The sequence below is a fragment of the Brachyistius frenatus genome, unplaced genomic scaffold (assembly GCF_029030835.1).
Source record: "Brachyistius frenatus isolate BFR_SWC_R1_liver_20210118 unplaced genomic scaffold, ASM2903083v1 Contig_17, whole genome shotgun sequence".
NCBI lineage: Eukaryota > Metazoa > Chordata > Actinopteri > Embiotocidae > Brachyistius > Brachyistius frenatus.
Window position 1 is genome coordinate 5,951,935 of NW_027210616.1, and position 20,940 is coordinate 5,972,874.

Sequence of the window (20,940 nt, forward strand, 5' to 3'; positions counted from 1 at the left end):
TGCAACAACTATAAGGAACACAAATAACCATTCATCCATCCTCAGGCTGTAATTAAACCTACACACGGACTTAAAAATGATAAAAGAAGACTACATGAAGTGAAAATGAGTTTATTAGTGAACAACCTGTGGATCAACCTCCTACACACAACAACAAAACCCATCTGAGCTGCACCACAACAAAGTCCGCCGCAACTGACGAGGAGGAGTGCCGCTGGGGAGGTTTTCCCAGACATGGCGCCATCGCCGAGCTCAGGTGAGAGTACAGCGCAGGTGTGTGTTTGTGTGTGAGCGGGTAGGGACCTCTATACCAAATAAAAAGACACTGTGCGAGTGTCAGTTGTGTTATGTCAGTGTGTGCGTGCGTGCGTGAAGTGTGTGTTTCCCTGTGCTTTAACAGTGCGATATTGTCTCTTATCACACTCTGGCAGCGGCTGTGAATCAGTGGTGGTGTTGTCGGGGCGGCTTAAGTCAAGAGGAAGGAAAGGATCGAAGAGAGAAAGAAAGAAAGAGAGGAGAGGGTTATGGGTAAGGGGAGCGGTGGTCGAGGGGAGCTGCTGTCCGCGGGCCTCAGTCTCAGTCTGTCCTCCTCTCAGTGCTGGATGCGCCTGATGGACTGGATCTGGGGAGTCTGACAGTGGGAGCCCCAGTTCTTCCAGTGCTGGTAGTCTCCACTGTGTCTCTCACACTCCATGATGTACTGCTGGCCCCTGTAGCCAGGGAACTGGTAGCACACAAAGCTGTGGGACGGACAGAGAAGGCCGCAAGCGTTAGGAGGACTATTTTAGGAGGGTTGGGATTTAGGGCTTTCAGCTGGTTTGTCTATTACATTCAACAGATGTTGATGAGGGATTACAGGGATTCACAGTGTACAGTTTAGACAATTAGAACATTTAGACACAGTTGCCAGATTTGAAATGGATAATTAAGCCTCACATACATACGCCGTCATATTTACATAGAGAAATGGATAAAAAAAAACTTACGCGCCACACTGCACGTGCATGGAGCCAACCTCGGGCATCATCCAGCCCATGGCCTGCAGAGAGGGGTAGTCGTCGCAGATCTCCACGCTGCGGCCCATGAAGTTCTCCTTTTCGAAAATGATCATGCGACTGCTCTGGTGGGACTGAACGAGACAAAAGAGACGTTGGATTTCAGAGCTGGTTGTTGATTGTCAGCTGGACGGTGGAGATCATGCACACTGAGAGGTGTCACTCACGGCGCAGTAGATGGGGCGCAGAGACATGAGGCGCTCCACGTGGTAGGAGAGGGAACCACTGTAAGCGTCCCAGTGGGGGTACTCTCCTCTCTCCAGGATGAACTGCTGGCCCTGGAAGTCATGGTGCTCGAAGCCCACCCAACTTCACAGAGAGACAGAGAGAGAGGCCTGGTGACATAATCGAACTTCCAATCTCAAGACCTTACTTTGTTTCTAAAATGGGATTCGTCGTAAACTAACACGTCTTTTTTTTCCCCATTGACCAACATAGAAATATAACACACATTTAAATTTGAATCTTTCTTATCTTCTGTTTCAGTGATGTATTATGCGTAAATCAAAAAGGTGATGATAATTTTACGCAGATTTACCTCATCAGTATGTTTAATTAATTGTAGGCTACGTTGTGTCAGTATACTGGGTCTTATTTTTGTCTTCTTGTTACCAGAGACAAAGCTTGTGAGACTTACGCTCCGCTCTCCACCCTGATGGAGCGGATGTTGTCCAGACCGCACTCCTGGATGTTGCAGCACTCGGAGGTGAACTCCAGGCACTTGCCCTGGAAATGCTCCTGCTCGAACACGGTCACCTGCAGAGACCAGAGGAGTTAAGGTTGTATATCATTCACCATCCTTCACATCAAGCAGAGATGCACAGATCATATCAAACATCTCATATCCATGAGTGTGTGTTTTACCTTGAAGAAAGGAGCCATGCCCATTCCTGAGTTGACCAGCGGCTGCATCATTGGGGATCTTGTAGTTCTGTACATCTTTACTCCTGAGGTGGCAAAAAAAAAAAAAAAAGCAAGAAGAGGGGACATGAAGGAAAGGGCGAGAAGGTGTGTAAGAAACAGTGTTGGAGAGACATATCCTTCAGAGATGAATTTAGAGAATCAGTGATTTAACAGTTCAAGAGTATTTGGCACATTGCCTCAGTGTAAAACATGATGTTCACTTTCTACAAGCAGAAACACCACTAATCCTTGTGAATCATTCAGGCTTCAATTATTCTCACAACAGTCTAAAACATCTAGAGGGGGTCCGGCCAAAAACAGTTAATTCACTTTTTAAAGTTTTCAAATTCTGTCTGATAGCGATACGAGTGTGGAACAGGTTTCAGAAAGTGCTTTTGGATTTCAGTTTCAGTGTGAAAGCACCTTGAGCAAACCTGTCTGTGACCCTGAGCTGAGTTGAAAGCAGAGATGCAGCCTTACCTAGATTGGCACTTTACTGGAAGAGCTCGGGAGTGGTACGCGCCTACCGCCTGCCTCGCGTAGAGCTTTGAGAGAACCTGGCGCTTCAGTTTTATACCGACTGTCGGGGAGCGCGCCTGCCACTGCGCGTCCGCGTCTCTGGCTCGGACCGTGGTAACTGTCCATTTGGCGCGGTAGCAGCGGTATCCAGGCGCGCTCCCGGCGTCGCTGCGCGGCCGCTGGACGCTGTTGTCCTGCTCCGGCGGCTTGCTCAGCAGATCCCATAGTGGTGCTGAGGCTCGGAAACAATAGGCGCTCCGGTGTGTTCGGACCCCGGTCAGCAGTCCGGCGCGTGCCCCGGCACAAAGGGCCGGGATCCGGGTGGAGAATGTGGGGATTAACGGCGCAGTGGAGAGGAGAACACTGGGTGGCTCTGAACGAATGTATAGAAATATTAAAGGGACAGTAAAAGTTTCATTTTACTCGTTTCATACAGCAATATCTTATTTTCAGACGCTGTTGCGCGCGCACTTTTACCTGTACTGCTGTACACCAATGGTTTAGCAGATTGATAAGTCCTAAAGGCCCAAATTTCATTTATTTTTTAATCTTTACAAGGCAGTGCAGCATGATGCCACAACATTTAAAGCTTCACGTGCAGTCTTCATCCGTCCTCAAATGAACCTGTAATAAAGAACTTTAACAAATACATAACACAAAATAACCCATAGATACATCTATTAAAAACACAAAACTCAGAACTTACTGATCAGGATCCGTTTGAAGACAAATAAAATGCATTACATCTGTTTCCCTCCAGTTACAACCCCATTTGACAGTTAACCATTCATAATCTCACAGCTGGAATCAACCAAATATCACCTCAGACTGAGTTCTGATATAAACTTTTGAAACGGGGCCCTGTGGTCTGTGGCTCTACACCTTAAGGTCCTCAACATGAGAAAGTTTGTAAATCTTTGACACTTCACAATACACATTTGTATTTATGTATCAGGTGTGAATGAAAACTGGCTGATCAAGATCAAAGTAAAAACAAATCGTCAATTAAACATCTGACACTTCATCACATTGTTGGAAATACTGCCAGATGTTTGATGCTAGTCAGTCACAGATTTATACATCATTACACAACATGCAATCATAAGTACTTGATTATATTTGGAACAAGTGAAAGAGAATTATAAATTACTGCGGTTTAAGTCACACCGACTATTTTGAATTGGTCAGTCTGTTACTGGCTTCTGTCAGTCCTCTTCTGCCTCCACCCATCCCCTCTGTCAGTCCCTCTCTGATGATGTGGGGTTTCTTTTGTCTCTCATCTCTGACCTCAGCGGGTTTGTTTCTCTCCCCATAATCCCTCTCCTGTGGGCGCCAGCGTATAAAAGGGAGGGGCGCACTCCGAGCCGCACACACTCTGAGTGAGTCTCGGCACAGGCATCGCACACACAGGCAGGTAAGGTACACACACATACTGTACACCTGCAGGTGCATGGGGATGCAACACCAGCGGAAGAAGCAAACATTAGACCAAAAATATACAGATTATTCCGTTCACATTTTTGCATTTAATTCTATCTTTGCTTTGATTTTCTGAATTGCCTCACATTAGTAAACACAGGTTGAATTTGTCACATGAACAAACCCTGTCTCTGTTTTCTCCACTCTCTTTCCACCCAGTAATCATGTCCACTGGAGATAAGTCCAAGACTTCTTCCCAGACTGATGGGAAGGCTGCTCAGGGCAAGAAGTCTGAGATGGGAATGATGTCCTACAAGGTGGGTGGCTTTCTCACAGGACTCCTGCTTCGGAGTCAGATAACAGTGGCCACAATGAGACATGTCATGTCACAGACTCCTACTGTTGTTGTACTGACTCATGTATGTCCCTTTGTTCCCTCCAGATGTACGTGTTTGACCAGGAGAACTTCCAGGGTCGCATGATCGAGATCAGCAACGAGTGCATGAATGTGTGTGAGATGGGCATGGACCGCGTGCGCTCCCTGCGTGTGGAGTGTGGACCGTAAGTCTCTCCCCTCAAAAAAAGATATTTTCACATGTAAAATGTTTGTGTGGATACTTCATAATGCCTTCTCATCTGCAGCTTCGTGGGCTTTGAGCAGATGAACTTCTGCGGTGAGATGTACATCCTGGAGAAGGGCGAGTATCCTCGCTGGGACTCCTGGAGCAACTGCCAGAAGAACGACTACCTGCTGTCCTTCAGGCCCGTCAAAATGGTAAAAACATCCGACGCCATCCGTTCACTCCTCCCTCACAGGTTCTCCTTTTCATCTTTCCTCTCTAAACAAGTGTTTCTACGTGTTTTTCCTCCGCTCTAGGACCCTGAGAAGCACAAGATCTGCCTGTATGAGGTTGGAGAGTTCAAGGGCCGCAAGATGGAGATCATGGACGACGACGTTCCCAGTCTGTTCTCCTACGGCTTCACCGATAGAGTGGGCAGCATCATCGTCAGCTGTGGAACGTGAGTGTCAAACACCAGTGGAGCTCAAACATCAGCTGTAAAACAAAAACAAAAAAATCCCTTCTATACTGACATGTTTCCCCCTTTTTTTTTTTTTTGTCCCAGCTGGGTGGGATACCAGTTCCCTGGATACCGTGGCAGCCAGTACCTGCTGGAGAAGGGTGACTTCAGGCACTTCAATGAGTTCGGCGCCCGCTGTCCTCAGTTCCAGTCTGTGAGGCGTATCCGTGACATGCAGTGGCACCAACAGGGCTGCTACACCATGGCCAGCAAGTGAGGCTCAGGGAAGGAGAGAAAGAGAAAGTGTGGAAGTGAGGGAGAGGGGCGGAGAAAGAGGGAAAGGGGGAGAGATGTCTGAGGCCTTTACCTCAGCACTTTAAAAAGGTCTATGATCTAACGAAGTGAGGGGAAGGGTGAGGATCTTTATCTGCCCCTAATCGGAGACAACACCTCAGTGGAAGGACCAGCTGGACCTCAACAAACCGCCAGACCACCCTCTGTTCCTCTCTGTCTCTATGGTTCTCTTTCTCCCCTATGGGCTGAGCTTTGCTTTCCCCCCTTTTCTCCCTTTTTTTAGTCCCTCACTTCATTCCCCTCTACAGTCCTCCGAGGCACCAAAGAGGGAACACAACTCCTCTCGCTGTTTTACACACACGATTCTTGGCTCAGGGTATGATGCACCATGGGAAACAGAGTCCCAAGAGCCCCCGATACCCCCGTGCCCCTGACTTCTTGCCCTTGTGCATCGCACACCCTCTCTGCTGTACAGAATCCTGGCCAAGTTTTCAATAAAAAAGGAAAATCTTGATTTCAAAAGTGTTGTTGTTGTTGTTACTTATTACTGATAAATCACCCAAATGAACAAAACAGACAAATTGAATAATAATAAAAAGGATTAAAAACGTCAGACAGTAATCAATCACTGATTTCTGAAGATCAGCGTTTTGGACACCAAATATCATTACACGCTTGAAAATTTTAAATAATGTGAACCGCCAGTATGTTATTTGTTTGATACGTGTGTTCATAGTTTGCCTCGTATGCTCAGTAACAAGTAAAGCCAATAAACGCTCATATTTTGTGAGTGTTTTTTGGCAAAAGTTTGCAAAGACAGCCACAAAGAAAAAACTACCAGTCATATAATAGTTTCTATAAAATGAAGTTCAGTGTATAGCAAAAGCGAACAAGTTGCCCAACAGAGCAGCTTCTGACCTGCTGATCATGTGACCTGTTGGTGTGGAGCCGGCTGGATTTGCAGGACACAACAAAATTTCTGCTGATGTTCAGATTCAGTTCTGTTTTGAATTTAAAATGGAACATGCGCCAATAAACTCCATGAGGCAATCATATCACAATAATATGGAAGGGCCCCAAAAAACAAAAACTTTATGAAGATACAGTAATTGATTAAATGAAATAGAATGAGTAAAAAAAAAAAAAAAAAAAAAAAGTTTTTTATTCATAATGTAATTTTTTTTAAATTGTATTTAGAAATGTAATTAATTGTATACTAAATAGTAGGCCTATAAAAATATGTAGAGTATAAAAATCAAATCAATAATATAGTACATCATCTAAATTTTATGGGAATTTTACAGAATACAAATAATCTGTTTTAATCGGAAAATAAGCATTCTTCTTAATCCACTTAATTCATTTCACTTTCCTCACAGATGGCTAAATTTGAGGTTTGTGTATTTTTGTTGAAGCTCTGAGCTGCTGAACTCTGGGGGTGAAATAGGTCTAATTAAGAGGTCAAATCAAATGGACTCATCTCTATTGTGGGCATTGTATTTGTGGAATAGAGATTAAATCCTTGTTGTTGATGCAGTATGGCAGATTTCGACATGTTGTGGAGCAGGAACACAGCGTGTCATAGTTCAGGACTATAAAATGGGTTAAAGGCAAACATTACCAATTTTAATGGTGAAAACTTTTGCTTTTATATTTAGGAAAATATGTTTATACATTAGGGTATATTACATATTTTCCACCACACATTGTTTTTCTTGTTGAATCCCTGTTTAGGCAGTGAAGCATCTCTTCTGTCTATAGATTACTCAACAAACCAGTTGACTGTCAAATGTTGTTTATGTTATGAACTCCATATTTGTTGTTAACATACTGGTTTGTTAATAATGTGACTGTAAACATGGTCAGAATAATTTCCCAATTCATCCCATTTTGTTGTATTCATTTATTAATTTAATTTTTGTAAAAATTGATTTTTACAATTTTACAAACAATATTTTAATCTCAAAGAACAAACACTCATATATAAAAATACATCTAAAAAAAACAGAAAATCATATGGGTGATGCGTCTGATATGTTTTAGGACATGCTTTATCTGTATGTTTCACCTCAAATTCAGAAGTCTATTTTTTTTCTTTTTGCATATATTTTAATATAAAAATATAATTTCAGACGCATGCTCTTCAGAGCAAATGAAGAAAGTTCACTACAGTAGTCTGTTCTTTGTTCCAGCAGCAGCAGCATAATGTTGGTCAGCGGGACATCATTCGCACAAACTCTGAAAGGACAAGAGAGAGGAATCAGAAGGATGAAGAGGAAGAAGACGAAGGTGATCACTTCACAGGTCCCATCGTGGCTCTTTTTTACCCTCAAAGTCCACCAGGCCGTCTCCGTTGAGGTCAACATCTCTGAGGATCTCGTTGATCTCTCTGTTGGTCACCTGTTCTCCCATCAGCTTCTTCATGGCCTCGCGCAGCTCTGTTAAACTGATCTGACCGTCACCATTAGAGTCAAACTGTGACACAGAGAGACAAAAATAGACCCTCATGATACGCGTAAAATCAAACTGAACACGGATAGATTTCACTGCAGCTTAGCATCTGTTATTGTGAAGTGTCATTCTTCACCAGAAAACAGTAAAGTAAGAAGTTTTGAAATCCTTCAGAACTTTTCACAGCACGATGACATACTTTGGAGGCTGAAAAAGTTTCACACCTCGTCACAAGAAAACTACAGTACAGTACATGCAGAAAATGTTTTTTTGTTGTTCTTGGATCTTTTTGTTCATGACATTTGTGATATTTGGATGGTACTCATTAACTCCCATCAGTTTAGCTTGTTCCAGCAGGAAATACGCAGGCTGTAACCAATAACACAAATTAAATGGCTCAGCATGCCAGCATGCACTGCAGCCATCGTTACTGTAAATTATTCACACCTAATTTTTTTCTGTTTAGTCTACTTTGAAATAGTCTGCCATCGAAATAAGACACTCCACTGAAGGAATACATAAAGACTCTCAGGTGTTGTCTCTATATCTGAAACTTGATGAAAACCCACCAAAGAAGAATCAAGTTCGGGGTTTTTTCAGCTCCTGTGTTTGCGCATCTCTTCTCCACATTTAAAGATTTTAACCTGAGAAGACCACCGTCTGTTTGTGTTTTGTGCATACTTATTTGTTCATTGTTCCCTTTTTTACAGCAGACATTTTAACTTATGAAAACATATTTATTCGGGCTGGCATTTCCAGATAAGGCCCGATTTTTTATTTTGATGACTGCTAATGTAGATCTTTGGGTTTTCTTATGACTTGTGACTTTGTGCATGACTATGTTTTTAATGCTTTTTTGTTTTGCTCATTTGTTTTTCCTTTCTTTTTGATAGCCTAATGTGTTTTAATTCCAACTGAAGTTTTGCAGCACTATGGTCAACGTATGGTGTGTTTAAATGTGCTATATGAATAAGCCGACTTGACTGAAAAGAAAGCAGAGTTGTTACTGCAATGCAATGCAGCAGTTAATAATGTTATTCACCTGTTTAACATTCAAAAACGTGGCTGTCATTGTGCCAGATCAACCAAATTGCAATTGTGTCAACCTCCAGTGTTGCATTAATATTTAGGACTGTTGCATTTAGAATTTAGGAAATATCTGTGATAAGAAATGACAGAATATGACCAATATGAAGTATATAATACATCTGAAGTCAGGGTGAAAAAACTATCAGCAGCGATATTGCATTAAAGATGTCATATTTGGGTGTTGAATGACATGTTTAATACTGCACATAATCACTGACTTGAAATGACAAATACACAAATATTGCACCAATGTTAGTAGTTTGATGAGATGTCTGAGTTCAACCATGCAATACCTGTGTTCGATAAGTTAAAATGTCTGCATGCCTTTATGCTTTAAAATAACAACATGTGTATTCTGACTTCTTTGAATGCATCTCGTAGTTCTTTGACTCCGATCATGTCGGCTGTCTCTGCCAGCATCTTTGGTCCCATCAGCGCCACAAAGTCATCAAAGTCCACTTTACTTCCACCTTAAAGACACACACACACACACACACACACACACACACACACACACACACACACACACACACACACACACACACACACACACACACACACACACACACACACACACACACACACACACACACACACACACACACACACACACACACACACTTATATCAAAACTACCAAGAAGCTGCTCTCTAATCCTTTTGTTGTCTCATCTTGATCACACACACAATACATTTTTCATCACCTGCATCGCCAACAGTAATTACTACAATGTATTCCACTCTAAACAAAAAACAACATCTTTTAAGTCTTCATGTTCCTTTTCTTGTTGTGTTATTTTCAGTTTAGTTTTCTTCTACTGTGCACTGTTATCTTTCAGTTTTCTGTTCTGTTCTCCTCTGCTCTTTTCTGTCAGGTATTTCACTCACAGATCTGCTGGCTCAGTTCGATGAGCTCCATCTCTGTAGGCATGTATCCCATGGCCCTCATACACTCCCCCAGGTCTTTATGACTGATGTAGCCTTTCTTGTTCTTGTCATACTCCACAAACGCCTCGCGGAGTTCTGGCAAAAACACATATCAATACTTGTATGTCACGTATCACGTTCAGATGCCTTCAAGTTAAAACACTATGGTTTGCTGCAGGGAAGTCATCTTACCATCAATCTCCTCTGGTCTAAGTTCTCGATCCTGTTGGAGGGAGAAATTTCACACGTTAGCTTCCTGCTTCACGCAATGCAAAATCTCACACACACATAACTTAGAAATACTCATGCTGAAAATATTTAGAAAGTTGGTTTGACAGAGTACACAGACATAAACACAGGTATACCAAAAAGAACAGCATCCAAGCACACTCACAAACTTGTTTCACTATCTCCATGGTGATTTTTAAAAACATAATACCTTCCACTGTGCGCTATCCTAACCTTGATATCATTTTAACCCACATATCCCTTAAACCAAATATTAACCCTCAAAATGCAGACTCTACCCCTGAGGACCTAAATTTTTTGTCCCAACAGTAACACACGTCCCCATGAGTTGGAGTGTATTCTGGCTTAAGTGCCCACCTGGATGTAAAAACAGGCCCACACATACACACACAAACATACAGTATGTCAGTTCATGAGGGCACACTGAACCGGGAAGAAAGGAAACTCAAACACAAACATTAAAACAACACTGAAAACATGAACAATGTGGAAAATTTAATTGATATTGTCTGTCATGTTTTTCAGTGGTGGGATGTTCAGCCAATATTTGATGAACGAGTTTGTCTTTACATGGTTGAACTGAGATGGAAAATGTATGCAACAGTTCACGGTATTTTTACATTGAGTCAAACCAAAGGGCTTTATACTTCAATTCAATTTGCAACTACATTTCTCTGTTGGCTGTAATACAAATCTAGTGCATTTCAAAATAAACAACAGAGTCTATATCTATATGGATTAAATTGTAAATGGTATTCAGTGTATGACAATTCACGTATTACAACAAGTGACCAGATTAGTTGTGAGTGGTTAGGAGAGATTAGGAGATTTGGCAGGTTTAGGTTAGCAGAGATCTTTGGACACATGTCTGTGTTCACATATATACTGTATGTGTCCATACAGAGCTCTCAGCACACACAATGGCAGTGAATGATTCAGAGAGAAACAATATGGGACAAATCCTCTGACATTATTTCATTTACTTTGATAAAATCTCCAGCCTCATTTTCACACAATAAACTAGACATATTTTGCCTCATTTTCAAACCAAATCACAATTTAAGTAGAGATGGTCTAACTTTATAACAATAATTTACAATGGGACACACCAACAAAGTAAATGAAAGTAATTTTCTTGCTTTAATATTGATACAAACAGTAAAGAGATCTGATTCGCAACATTGGAAAAATGACCTCCCTCAACCCCGAGGTGTTGCACTAATCATTTAATGCGAGATCATCTGTTTCAGTTGTATAAATGCAGTAAGCGTCTAGTTTTTGTTGAGTCATATTCAAAGGACTGAAATAAAGTCCAAGAAAACTTAAGAAAGTTTGCATCCTACGGCTTATTGATCACTTTTGTTGAGACCATTTCTGCACTTGTATGTTAACCCACATGAAATAAAGGCCTGCCTGATTTTGTTGTCATGTGAAACCGAGGACACTTTTAGTATGTGATGCAGCCACAAGGCCTACTGTTAAATTAATGCCCCAACAAGTAACAAGTCATTTCTCCAGTATAAGCTGTGCTATGAGAATATTATCCAACATCAATTCATTTTGTGGCCCACTTTCCCTGATTGGACATTCGACCTTGACCTCCAGGTCACTCTGTGCAACACATTGCAGAATATAGCTCCACACAGACAGTCAATGATTTCCAATGGAACTCAGTGATCGACCTCTTTGAGCATATGTAGTGTAGGATTTGATTGTCTGACCCGGGCCAATGATGCGCCGGGATGACACAGCTGGCGTGGTGGAGGGCAGGAGGGTAAAGCCACGATGTGGGGATGAGAATGAATCGACACGAACGGAAAAAGTTGCACTGAGGTTGTGTGAGGACGTGGTGTGCACACGTCTGTTACATACGGGCGTCAGAGAAAAGCCCTGTTTAAGGAAGACGCAGGCCGGGCCCACGATGTTGTTCAGCATGTTGCAGTTCTTCACCAGCGCGCCGACGGGATCCCTGAACGGCATATCCTCCACATCCTGATCCTCCTCTCCCTCCAGCTGCAGATTCTGCTGGCCCACTGCCCTCACTTTACCCCGCAGGGGCCTCTGTTTCGCCCCCTTTAGAGGCAGACCAGGCTGTTAAACCACCACGATCACTGTCGGTCCCACTTTCTGTGTGACTAACTTCTTCTTCTTCACACATAAAGAACATTTACATCTTTTGACACAAGTGAAGAGCAGCTGTTTTCTAGTCACGCAAACATTAGACAGAATGTGGCAGTAAACCACATGAATTACATAAACTGCTTATTATTTCGGGGCAATCCAGTCACATCAGCTATTATGCTTACTGTGAGAGAGCGTCTTGATGCCAACATCCTCCTAATGTCTCCATCCTGCTGCAGCCTTATTCTGCTGACACTGAGAGAGGTAATTCTGCTAATTCTCCGACTTCTTATGTCCATGAAACACCAGCACAATTAAACAATGTCCTTTATGAACATTTTTGAATAATATATTCAGTCTATGTGAAATTAACATAAAAGTAAATATTTTATAGAAGGTGGTTTAAAACAATTAGTGCACCAGTTTCAACAAATTGTTTCCTGAATTTACTAAATTTTGCACCTATTAAAACTATAAAACTGTTGGAGTAAATTAACAAAGGCAAGATGCAAAGAAAGCTCCAAAATCCAGAAAGTAAGTAAGTACAAATGAAAAACAGTAAACATGGAAGCAGGAGCATCAACTTCCAGGTATCCACAGTCTGAAAAAGAAGAGACTAAGTGCTCTTACCTTCTTCATTTTGTCTTTCATAGATGGTTTGGTGCAGTTGCCCATTACCCAGCTTCCCCTGGTCACCAAGCAATGTCACCCCGACTCTCTCCTCCTGCTGCTCAAATGCTTCTCTCCTCTGTCTCTTTTTTCTGCCTTTATTTGTCTGCCCTCCTTTGAGGACTTCTCGGTGGTTCAGCTCAAGTTTGCGCTCCTAAGCTGAAGAAAATCTCTCTGAGTGTCCCATTCTGGTTACTAGACGTCAAATCGGATATCACAGAGATGAAACACAGCAACTCTAATCCATGCCAAAACAATCCTTGCTGACTCCACCCATTCCTATATGAACCACAGTCAAAGACATGTCACCTAACAAAGCAGCCAAAAAAAAACAAAAAACAAAAAACTGGACTGTTCAGAGAGCACATCATATGTCTCTTTGCAGAAGCAGCATCACTCTTTTCTCTTCACACAACGCTTTAATCCTCCCCGCTACCCCTCCCTCCCCTCTGTCTTCCTCTCGCATTCACATGTTGCAACAGCATTCAAATGACTTCATCTACAGTATGAAGAGTTTTAGAGGGAGAATTAAGAAGACATAAACGGAGGCGGATTAATCCCTACCATTTTAGATTAAAAAGGACGGGGTGATGAAAAGGGAAAAAACAGAAAGGGATACAAGAAGGAGATGGAAAAGAAGAAACAAATACGATTTTAGTTTTTAGATAAAGCAGGTTAAGGTTTTCAGAGGAAATTAACCTATTTTAATGGACAGATCTAAGAACAAAGAAGAAAAGCAAACATCATGTTATCTTGTCCACTATCCTTGCTGCCCTCTTTATCGGCAACAACATTGGTAACAATATCATTGCTTTGTCTTTGCTGAACAGTTTGTCTTTACCCAATATAAAATTGAATAAATATAATATAAGCTACATTTAGCATAAAAAAAAATGAAACATGTTGCAGCACACATGACAAACTATAAACAAAAACAAACAAAGATTGTTTAAGATCAAATGTTCATTAACATAAATAAAAATGGTGGAAGATCGTAAAGAGAAAACATGGGGTGTATGGAGACCACACTTCAAATGTATGGAAAATGAAGATTCAATATGTTTCTAGTATTTTTTTAAAGTAAAGAAGATAATATATTTCTGGTCAATGATAATTTTGCACTTTTTAATGGTACTGTAAATTGAGGGCTCCCACTGAATGAGAATTTTAATTTCAAAATTTTAACTTTTTAAAGTAAAAACAAGTCCAAATTTCTTCCTGAAAAGTTTGTGTCGCAGCTGTGACTTTACGTGTTTACCAAGAAGAATTAGGCAATGTGTCACAGTGCAAATTGTGATGATCTTTTTCCTTAATGAAAGAGTCAGCTGTAACACTTTACTGTAATTACTGCTTATGCAAGACAGTGAGACCCAGAGAGTCTGCTGGTGTTCGTGTCAGCATTAATCTCAGGTCACTCAGCACGCAGGATGTAACAAGAACAACGTCTGAGGGGGTTTGAGCTCTCGCTCAACTTCACCTCTTACATTTTAGGATGAGTTTGACCGAGCTGTCCGAAGAAATTGGCAAAGCTAACATCACAAGTGGAGAATATGAGTGCGAAGCTTAGTGGTCAGCTGAGATTTTACGACGCATCTGTCAACAAGTCTCTCCAAAAGAGATGTCACTCGAGCACGGTGAGACAGTGCAGAGCCTCCTGGCATCATAACGTCATCCCTCTCTGCATGAGCAGTTGTCTGTTGCAGTGAGCAGTAGTCACCACTAGAGGCCACTTCAGGACCAGGTTCCCATGTCTTTATCTGACAGCTGCTGCAGTGAAATGTCTGAGGCATAATGATACAACTTCTATTTTTAGCAGAACTTCCAGGCAGACTGAGTCTTCAGTTGCAGCTGAAGTGCGTCAACTGTAAATTAAATTTAACTTTACTTGGAAACTTTCTTACACAGAAACCAACAGTTCAGGACGAGAGCCTCCTACTGTGAGGGATCTGGCCAGCATGCAGACAGGTGATAGGAGTGTCGTCGCTGGGATTACTAGTATGGGATTACAGTATCTTTAAAATGAAGTGATCCTGTGTACAAGATCAAAATGACATTTGCTTTCAGACTGCGACAGTATTTTGCTGCTGGTGACAGCGACCAACCGCTGTTTTCTGTCAGTAAAGCGGCACAAAGTCTTGCCATAACTGTCTTTTAAATTTTGATTTAATAGTAACAGACGTTTTCTTTTTTTGTTTGGACACAATTACATATGGGAGAAAATATCCATTTCTGTATGTAGAAATGGATCAAATGCAAACCCTGGTCACATACAGTATTTCCGCATTAAAATGTATGTATATACTGTGTTTGTATTTTCTTTACATCCATTCAGCTTCAAACCTCAACGGAAAAGTGTGACTGACAACTTTGGATGCAAATCAAATATGTGAATATGTGAACACGAAAGTCACATTTCCACCTGTAAACTGTTTCTGCACACGTGTGTGAAATATCTCACTGTATGTAATAAAGGTCTATACATCTGAATTTAACATTTAACATCTGAAAAGTAAAGAAACACTTGAATTCAACCCAGAAGAGTTAAAAAAAAAAGTATACGTTTGAAAACCTGCACTCATGTTTTCATTTACATTTCTACATTTCTTTGTATCATTATTACAGGATATCTTGTCTGAATAATGTTATAATTGTGTACTCATCGTCATCACATCTTTGACACTGAGACCTAAACCTTAAAGACCAAAATCTATTCATTTCAGCACCAAACAAAACTATTGCATCAGTCAATCCAGCTGTTACAGATTACGATATGACTATTACAAAGAATCCAGATTGTGTTATCAGTGAGGGACTATCAGCTATACACAGCACACTTCAACCACAAGTAATCACTTGTTTCTGAGCTGCAGCAGTTCCTTCATGATTCAACTAGTTAGTCATGTTAACACAAAACTGACACCAGTGACACACAACACCGTTAAACCTGATTAATTACCACGTTGATCGTCTCTCACTGATGGGTTTAAGTAATAATGATCTGCTTTTGGTAGGTGTGTTTGTGTCTGTGTGCGTGTGTGTGATTGTATGAGTGGACACACACACACACACACACACACACACACACACACACACACACACACACACACACACACACACACACACACACACACACACACACACACACACACACACACACACACACACACACACACACACTCAGGTTTATTTGTGTTATTTGGTTTCAGTTTTGATTACTTGTCTCCAGGGCTGTCGGCATTGAATGACACAAAGAGCTTGAATTTGTTGCTCACACGCCCGGTTAGTGTCCAAAGTGTGTGTGTGTGTGTGTGTGTGTGTGTGTGTGTGTGTGTGTGTGTGTGTGTGTGTGTGTGTGTGTGTGTGTGTGTGTGTGTGTGTGTGTGTGTGTGTGTGTGTGTGTGTGTGTGTGTGTGTGTGTTTGAGCTATAAGAGACGGGCAGTCCTCAGGTAATGTGACTCCATCCTATGTTTTGGATTCAACTCTTGGGCCTTTCGTGATGAACTCGTGTGTTTATCTGTGTGTGTGTGTGTGTGTGTGTGTGTGTGTGTGTGTGTGTGTGTGTGTGTGTGTGTGTGTGTGTGTGTGTGTGTGTGTGTGTGTGTGTGTGTGTGTGTGTGTGTGTGTGAAAGCAGGTAAACCAGTAGATATATCACGTACTGATCTGGTTTCAGATTTACATCAGCTGGTTTCCAGTAAGGAGAGCTATCATGCAGGGAAACTTGAGAGGAGACAGAACAGACGAAGCGTGGAGGACAGAAGGAAGAAAGGAAGGAAGGAATGAAGATATGCAGCAGTGGCAAAAGTATTCAAACTCCTCTGGTTGAGGAATTATAATCAAACTGTTCATATTTTTAATGTAGTTGATCAAAGCTGAGTGTATTTGAACTCCTTTATATTACATTGGGTGAAATAAAAGTTGACGATAGCTGGTGTAACCTGAAGCGTCTTTAGTGAGAGCGCACCCGCTCACTTTCACACGCAGTTCAACATATATGGAGGATATGTTTGCACTGAATAAATTATGAATTAATACATAATGAGGTTTAAACTGAGCCGTTATCTGAGGAAGATTCTTCCAGAAATATGACACTACATGTGAATTCAATAACGACAGTGAACCACTGCATGTTGTGTAAAACTAGTCTCTCTTCCTCTCCCTCTTCCTCTCCCTCTCCAGACTCGCTCCCACTCACTCAGCCACTCTCTCTTATTTTGGATCAATTGCATCACCACTGACATCACATCTTTTCTTTTCGACATTGATTTTCTGTTTCTAACCTCAGCCTCACTCATCATTGGCGTGTGCAGAGCTTGCTGACGTGATCAGGTGGATGTGACTCTTCTTTCATATCAGAAAATGTCCTGAGTGACTCACCGGCCGTGCTGAGCTCAGCAGCAGGAGGCTTTAACTTCTGTGTAATCTCTCTCCATTTTATTTTCATACACAAACTCACCACGATGCCACATGTCTGAACCCGGGGTGACAGATTCTGTAATGGTGCGATGGCCTGCCGTGCCGTGTCGTGTTACGCGTCTTACCATGTGAGTGACGGCATGTGATGTGATACCAAGCTGATACAATGGCTGCAGCAGAGATAGGGTGTTCATCAGACCTCTGGCTGACTATGGCCGTATCTGTTACGGATTACACTTTCGCAATATTTACCAAAGTAAAGGAGCTTAAATCTGCTCAAACACACGCTATGGTAGCTCTGGTCCTCACGCTTTGTACATCCCGCATTTCCACGAGGATTTGAGGTTAAAGGAGAGGCCAAGATGCTTAATGTCTGCTGTGCTATGGTGAGTTTAGCTTGATGCTCTTCTGCCCTGTGAGATCAAAGAGGACGGGTGTGTGAGAGACTGCTACTTACAAAAAACTGGAGCACACCAGGGCTTTTAAATTTTAATTAAGGGCTTAAAGTTTCAATCAAGCCATTGGTGAGACATTCAATCAGCCAGAAAACTTAATGCAGCAGCAAATTAAACACACACACACACACACACACACACACACACACACACACACACACACACACACACACACACACACACTCACTCACTCACTCACTCACTCACTCACTCACTCACTCACTCACACACACACACACTCACTCACTCACTCACACACACACTCACTCACTCACTCACTCACTCACTCACTCACTCACTCACTCACTCACTCACTCACTCACTCACACACACATTTCTCGTGCAGAGATGAGTCATACATTCTCCTACCTGTCCAAAGACAGAGTCCACGATGGGCAACAGGTCGACGGGCTCCCCCTCCTTCTCTCCATCCCTCTCTCCCTTCTGCGGCCCCTCCATCATCTCGTCCAGCGTGTCGTCCAGCGCCTCGCTGTCCTCAGATGCCTCGGCTGGCATCATCTGGGGTAATTGCCTGGATTTCTGATGGCAAAGAGGCTGAGGAGTCGCAGTCGGAGTGTCTACTGCTCCCCTATCCTGACCGTTGCCTCGCCTCTTCTGCTTCTCCACCTTCTTTTTGATGGCAGCCTGCACCTGAGGGAGCAGAGGGGTGAAGGAGAGTCAGGCTGTATGAAGGCCAATGCACACAGCTATTTTTGACATATTTAGTAGTGATTACACTTTATAGATATGAATCTATACTTTGAAAATGCAAAACATGTTGGCTAGTAGTTCAGACGTCCTGAAATATCAACTGCATTGTCTAGAACATGTCAAATATCTGGTTATTTAAAATTCAATACTGCTCATTATGAAGCACATTGGGACATTTGATGCAGGAGGATGCGGTATAAATAAATGCAAATGCCAAAAACACAGCCTGTATCCCCCAGATGTCAACAATTTCAGGTAGATTAATGTATTTTTTTCAGCAGAAGACACAAGTTCTTTAACGCATAAAAGGAACATTTGCAGCCACTCGATTTAGCTCAAAATGTAATAGTTTAATAAATATGGAGACACGCGCTTTCCGCTAATAAACAAAGATTCATCTTTTACATCAATACATTTCGTTACTGGTTTAAGACGATCGTTAAATCAATTCTTTTTAAATAGGAACAAAATCATACAAACATGCAAAAGCATTTATTTCTGTGTGCCACTTAAATCAACATAAAATGGGATTTAGGCACACAGACAAGCATAAGAAAAGCTATTTATAAGGACAAAACATAGAGGAGAGAGAAAATTACACAGAAATATACATATACACAGGAGCTGTATCCGTGCTACACACCTGTTTTGCACTCCTCTCCTGCGGCGCGCTCATCCCTCCAGTACCGCCTTCTCCGGCGGACGGCTCTCGAATGATCATGAACATCTCGGTGTCACAGGCTCACGCAGACGCACTCTCTCTCTTCCTCACTCGGCCTCACCCTCCCTCACCCTCTACCGTTCCTCTTCCCTGCTCTCCTCTCTTCAGCAGTAATTCCTGTTTTTTGTTTTCTGACTTCAATGTGCTAAAATTCCCCACAAAGTTGCCTGAAAAAGTCCTAGGATTTATCAGTAAACCTAAAAAAAAATGTAGCTAAAAATTCTGGTCCATTGAGGTAATAATGGCAATTTTTTTTCTTTGTTACGGGTAAAAAGAAAAAAAAAAGAGAGAATTAATTCAGGGGTTAAAGGAAAAATAAGCTTAAATATTCTCCTCTTTCCTCCTTTCAGTCCTAGTAGTTCCTCCAGCTGTTTTCCTCAGAGTTTCACCGTGCTTCTGTGAATGGTAGAGATGGTAGAGGGAGTCTCCTGGTGTGAGCAGGTGAGGAGGTTTTTATCATCAGCTCTGGGATTGAGTTCCTCCACCTCTGCCCCCGCTCGCTATCTCCTGATCCTTTAGGTGACACTCTACACTTCCTGAGCTTTACCTCTCTCGCGTTATCTACCTGTAACACGCTGACCTGTCTCTCCTTCTCTTCCTTCCTTTTTTCCACCTTTTTCTCTTCATCACAGGTAACCGGGAGCTTTGTCTCTATTACCCCTTCCTGCCAATATACAGCCTTCATAAAATGTGCTTTGGTTCCCAAGACCTAGTGTTATCATGCCATCTGGTTCCATCTCATCTTTATTTTTTCCTCCCATCCTTCTCTCTTTCTTGTTCCCATTATTTCACTCCCACAGTAATCCTTGCTGCTCTCCACGCTTCTGCTTCTTCCCGTCTCTCCAATATATCTGCCCTCAATTCCCTGTCATATTTGGAGGCTTTGTTGTAACACAAATTAGATTTTTTTTTCTGCTGTGCCTAGGTCAGCTATTCATTTAGTGACAGCAAGAGATCGAGAGGGATGGAGGGATACGACAAATTCAGCAGCTGTGGTGATGAAAGACTTTTGTTTAGCTATAGCGCATCACCTCAGTGTTGTTCTGCATGCATAATCTCATTCATCAAGCATGGCTGAGCACACACAGGTGAACATGTCACCACTGACCTAAATTTTTAGACAGGAATGCTCAAACAAGCGTGTAAACATATTACTGTGCTTTTCATCTCTCTAAAACAGACGAGTAGCTTTGTAGCACTTGTCTAAAGCAACCAATTCCACTAAAAGCATCAACTTTCTATAAATAAAAGGTCATATCAATGTGTTTTTCCTCTTATCTCCCTCCTTCCAGTTGAAAACAGGGACGTTGGCAGGTGTCTGGCAGCTTTGAGCTGATAACACATCTCACTCTTCCCTCTATTTTGCCCTTAACTGTCTCCCCTGAAATCTCCTTCATCACTGCCTCTCCTGCTGCATCTCCTGTTAGCCTGCATTAAACATCTCTCTTAAATCCAAACCCTTACAGTGTATATTCTCCAGACTTGATAATGCATAGCTTGACTTCTCTCCAGTTCCTAATGAGGTTTCCATTAATCACCTTAACCCCATCTTTCAGCTACCTTCCTGTCTTCCTCCAGCCCCTCTCCTCATTGATTATTGATGCGAGGGGAGAGGCAAATTCTTGAGTGGAGGCAGAAAAGAGATCCGTCACAGAAAAGCTAAGTTACACAGCAGAGGGTTAAAAATAGTGCAGTGTATTTTGGGAACAGATCAGTCATCTGAGAGAGGAAATATGAAGGATGAATGAAGAAGATGAAGCGAGAAATGGTCTCAGAGAAACTGACAAGGAACTCTTCTATTTTCAACGTCTCTCATCTCAGACTTTTCTGTTGCCTTGACCATCCCTGAAACGGCTCAAAGATGAGGCTGAATGACAGCGGGAGCGGCCGCTGAGCAGTAATGTAGAAGTAAAGGCTCGTGTT

General features: G+C 42.1%; 3 protein-coding genes across 3 annotated transcripts; 1 reads left to right on the top strand and 2 right to left on the bottom strand.

Annotated features, from left to right (window-relative positions):
- Positions 1–111: 111 nt before the first annotated feature.
- cryba1l1 (crystallin, beta A1, like 1) lies at positions 112–2,566 on the bottom strand. Its single transcript, XM_069694172.1, has 6 exons — positions 2,439–2,566; positions 1,920–2,002; positions 1,693–1,811; positions 1,223–1,364; positions 987–1,129; positions 112–740 (listed from the first exon to the last, which is right to left on the bottom strand). The coding sequence occupies exons 2-6, from the start codon at positions 1,992–1,994 to the stop codon at positions 593–595; spliced, it is 627 nt and encodes a 208-aa protein (XP_069550273.1). The 5' UTR covers positions 1,995–2,002; positions 2,439–2,566; the 3' UTR covers positions 112–592.
- A 1,554-nt stretch (positions 2,567–4,120) lies between these two features.
- crybb1l1 (crystallin, beta B1, like 1) lies at positions 4,121–5,193 on the top strand. The gene is made up of 5 exons (XM_069694173.1): positions 4,121–4,213; positions 4,339–4,457; positions 4,539–4,671; positions 4,774–4,916; positions 5,022–5,193. Exons 1-5 carry the CDS (start codon positions 4,121–4,123, stop codon positions 5,191–5,193), a joined length of 660 nt encoding a protein of 219 aa, XP_069550274.1.
- Positions 5,194–7,109: 1,916 nt separating this feature from the next.
- Positions 7,110–19,023, bottom strand: LOC138618679 (calcium-binding protein 2-like). Its single transcript, XM_069694591.1, has 7 exons — positions 18,940–19,023; positions 17,955–18,236; positions 9,869–9,899; positions 9,638–9,772; positions 9,111–9,220; positions 7,538–7,685; positions 7,110–7,448 (listed from the first exon to the last, which is right to left on the bottom strand). Exons 1-7 carry the CDS (start codon positions 19,021–19,023, stop codon positions 7,423–7,425), a joined length of 816 nt encoding a protein of 271 aa, XP_069550692.1. The 3' UTR covers positions 7,110–7,422.
- Between the last annotated feature and the right edge of the window lie 1,917 nt (positions 19,024–20,940).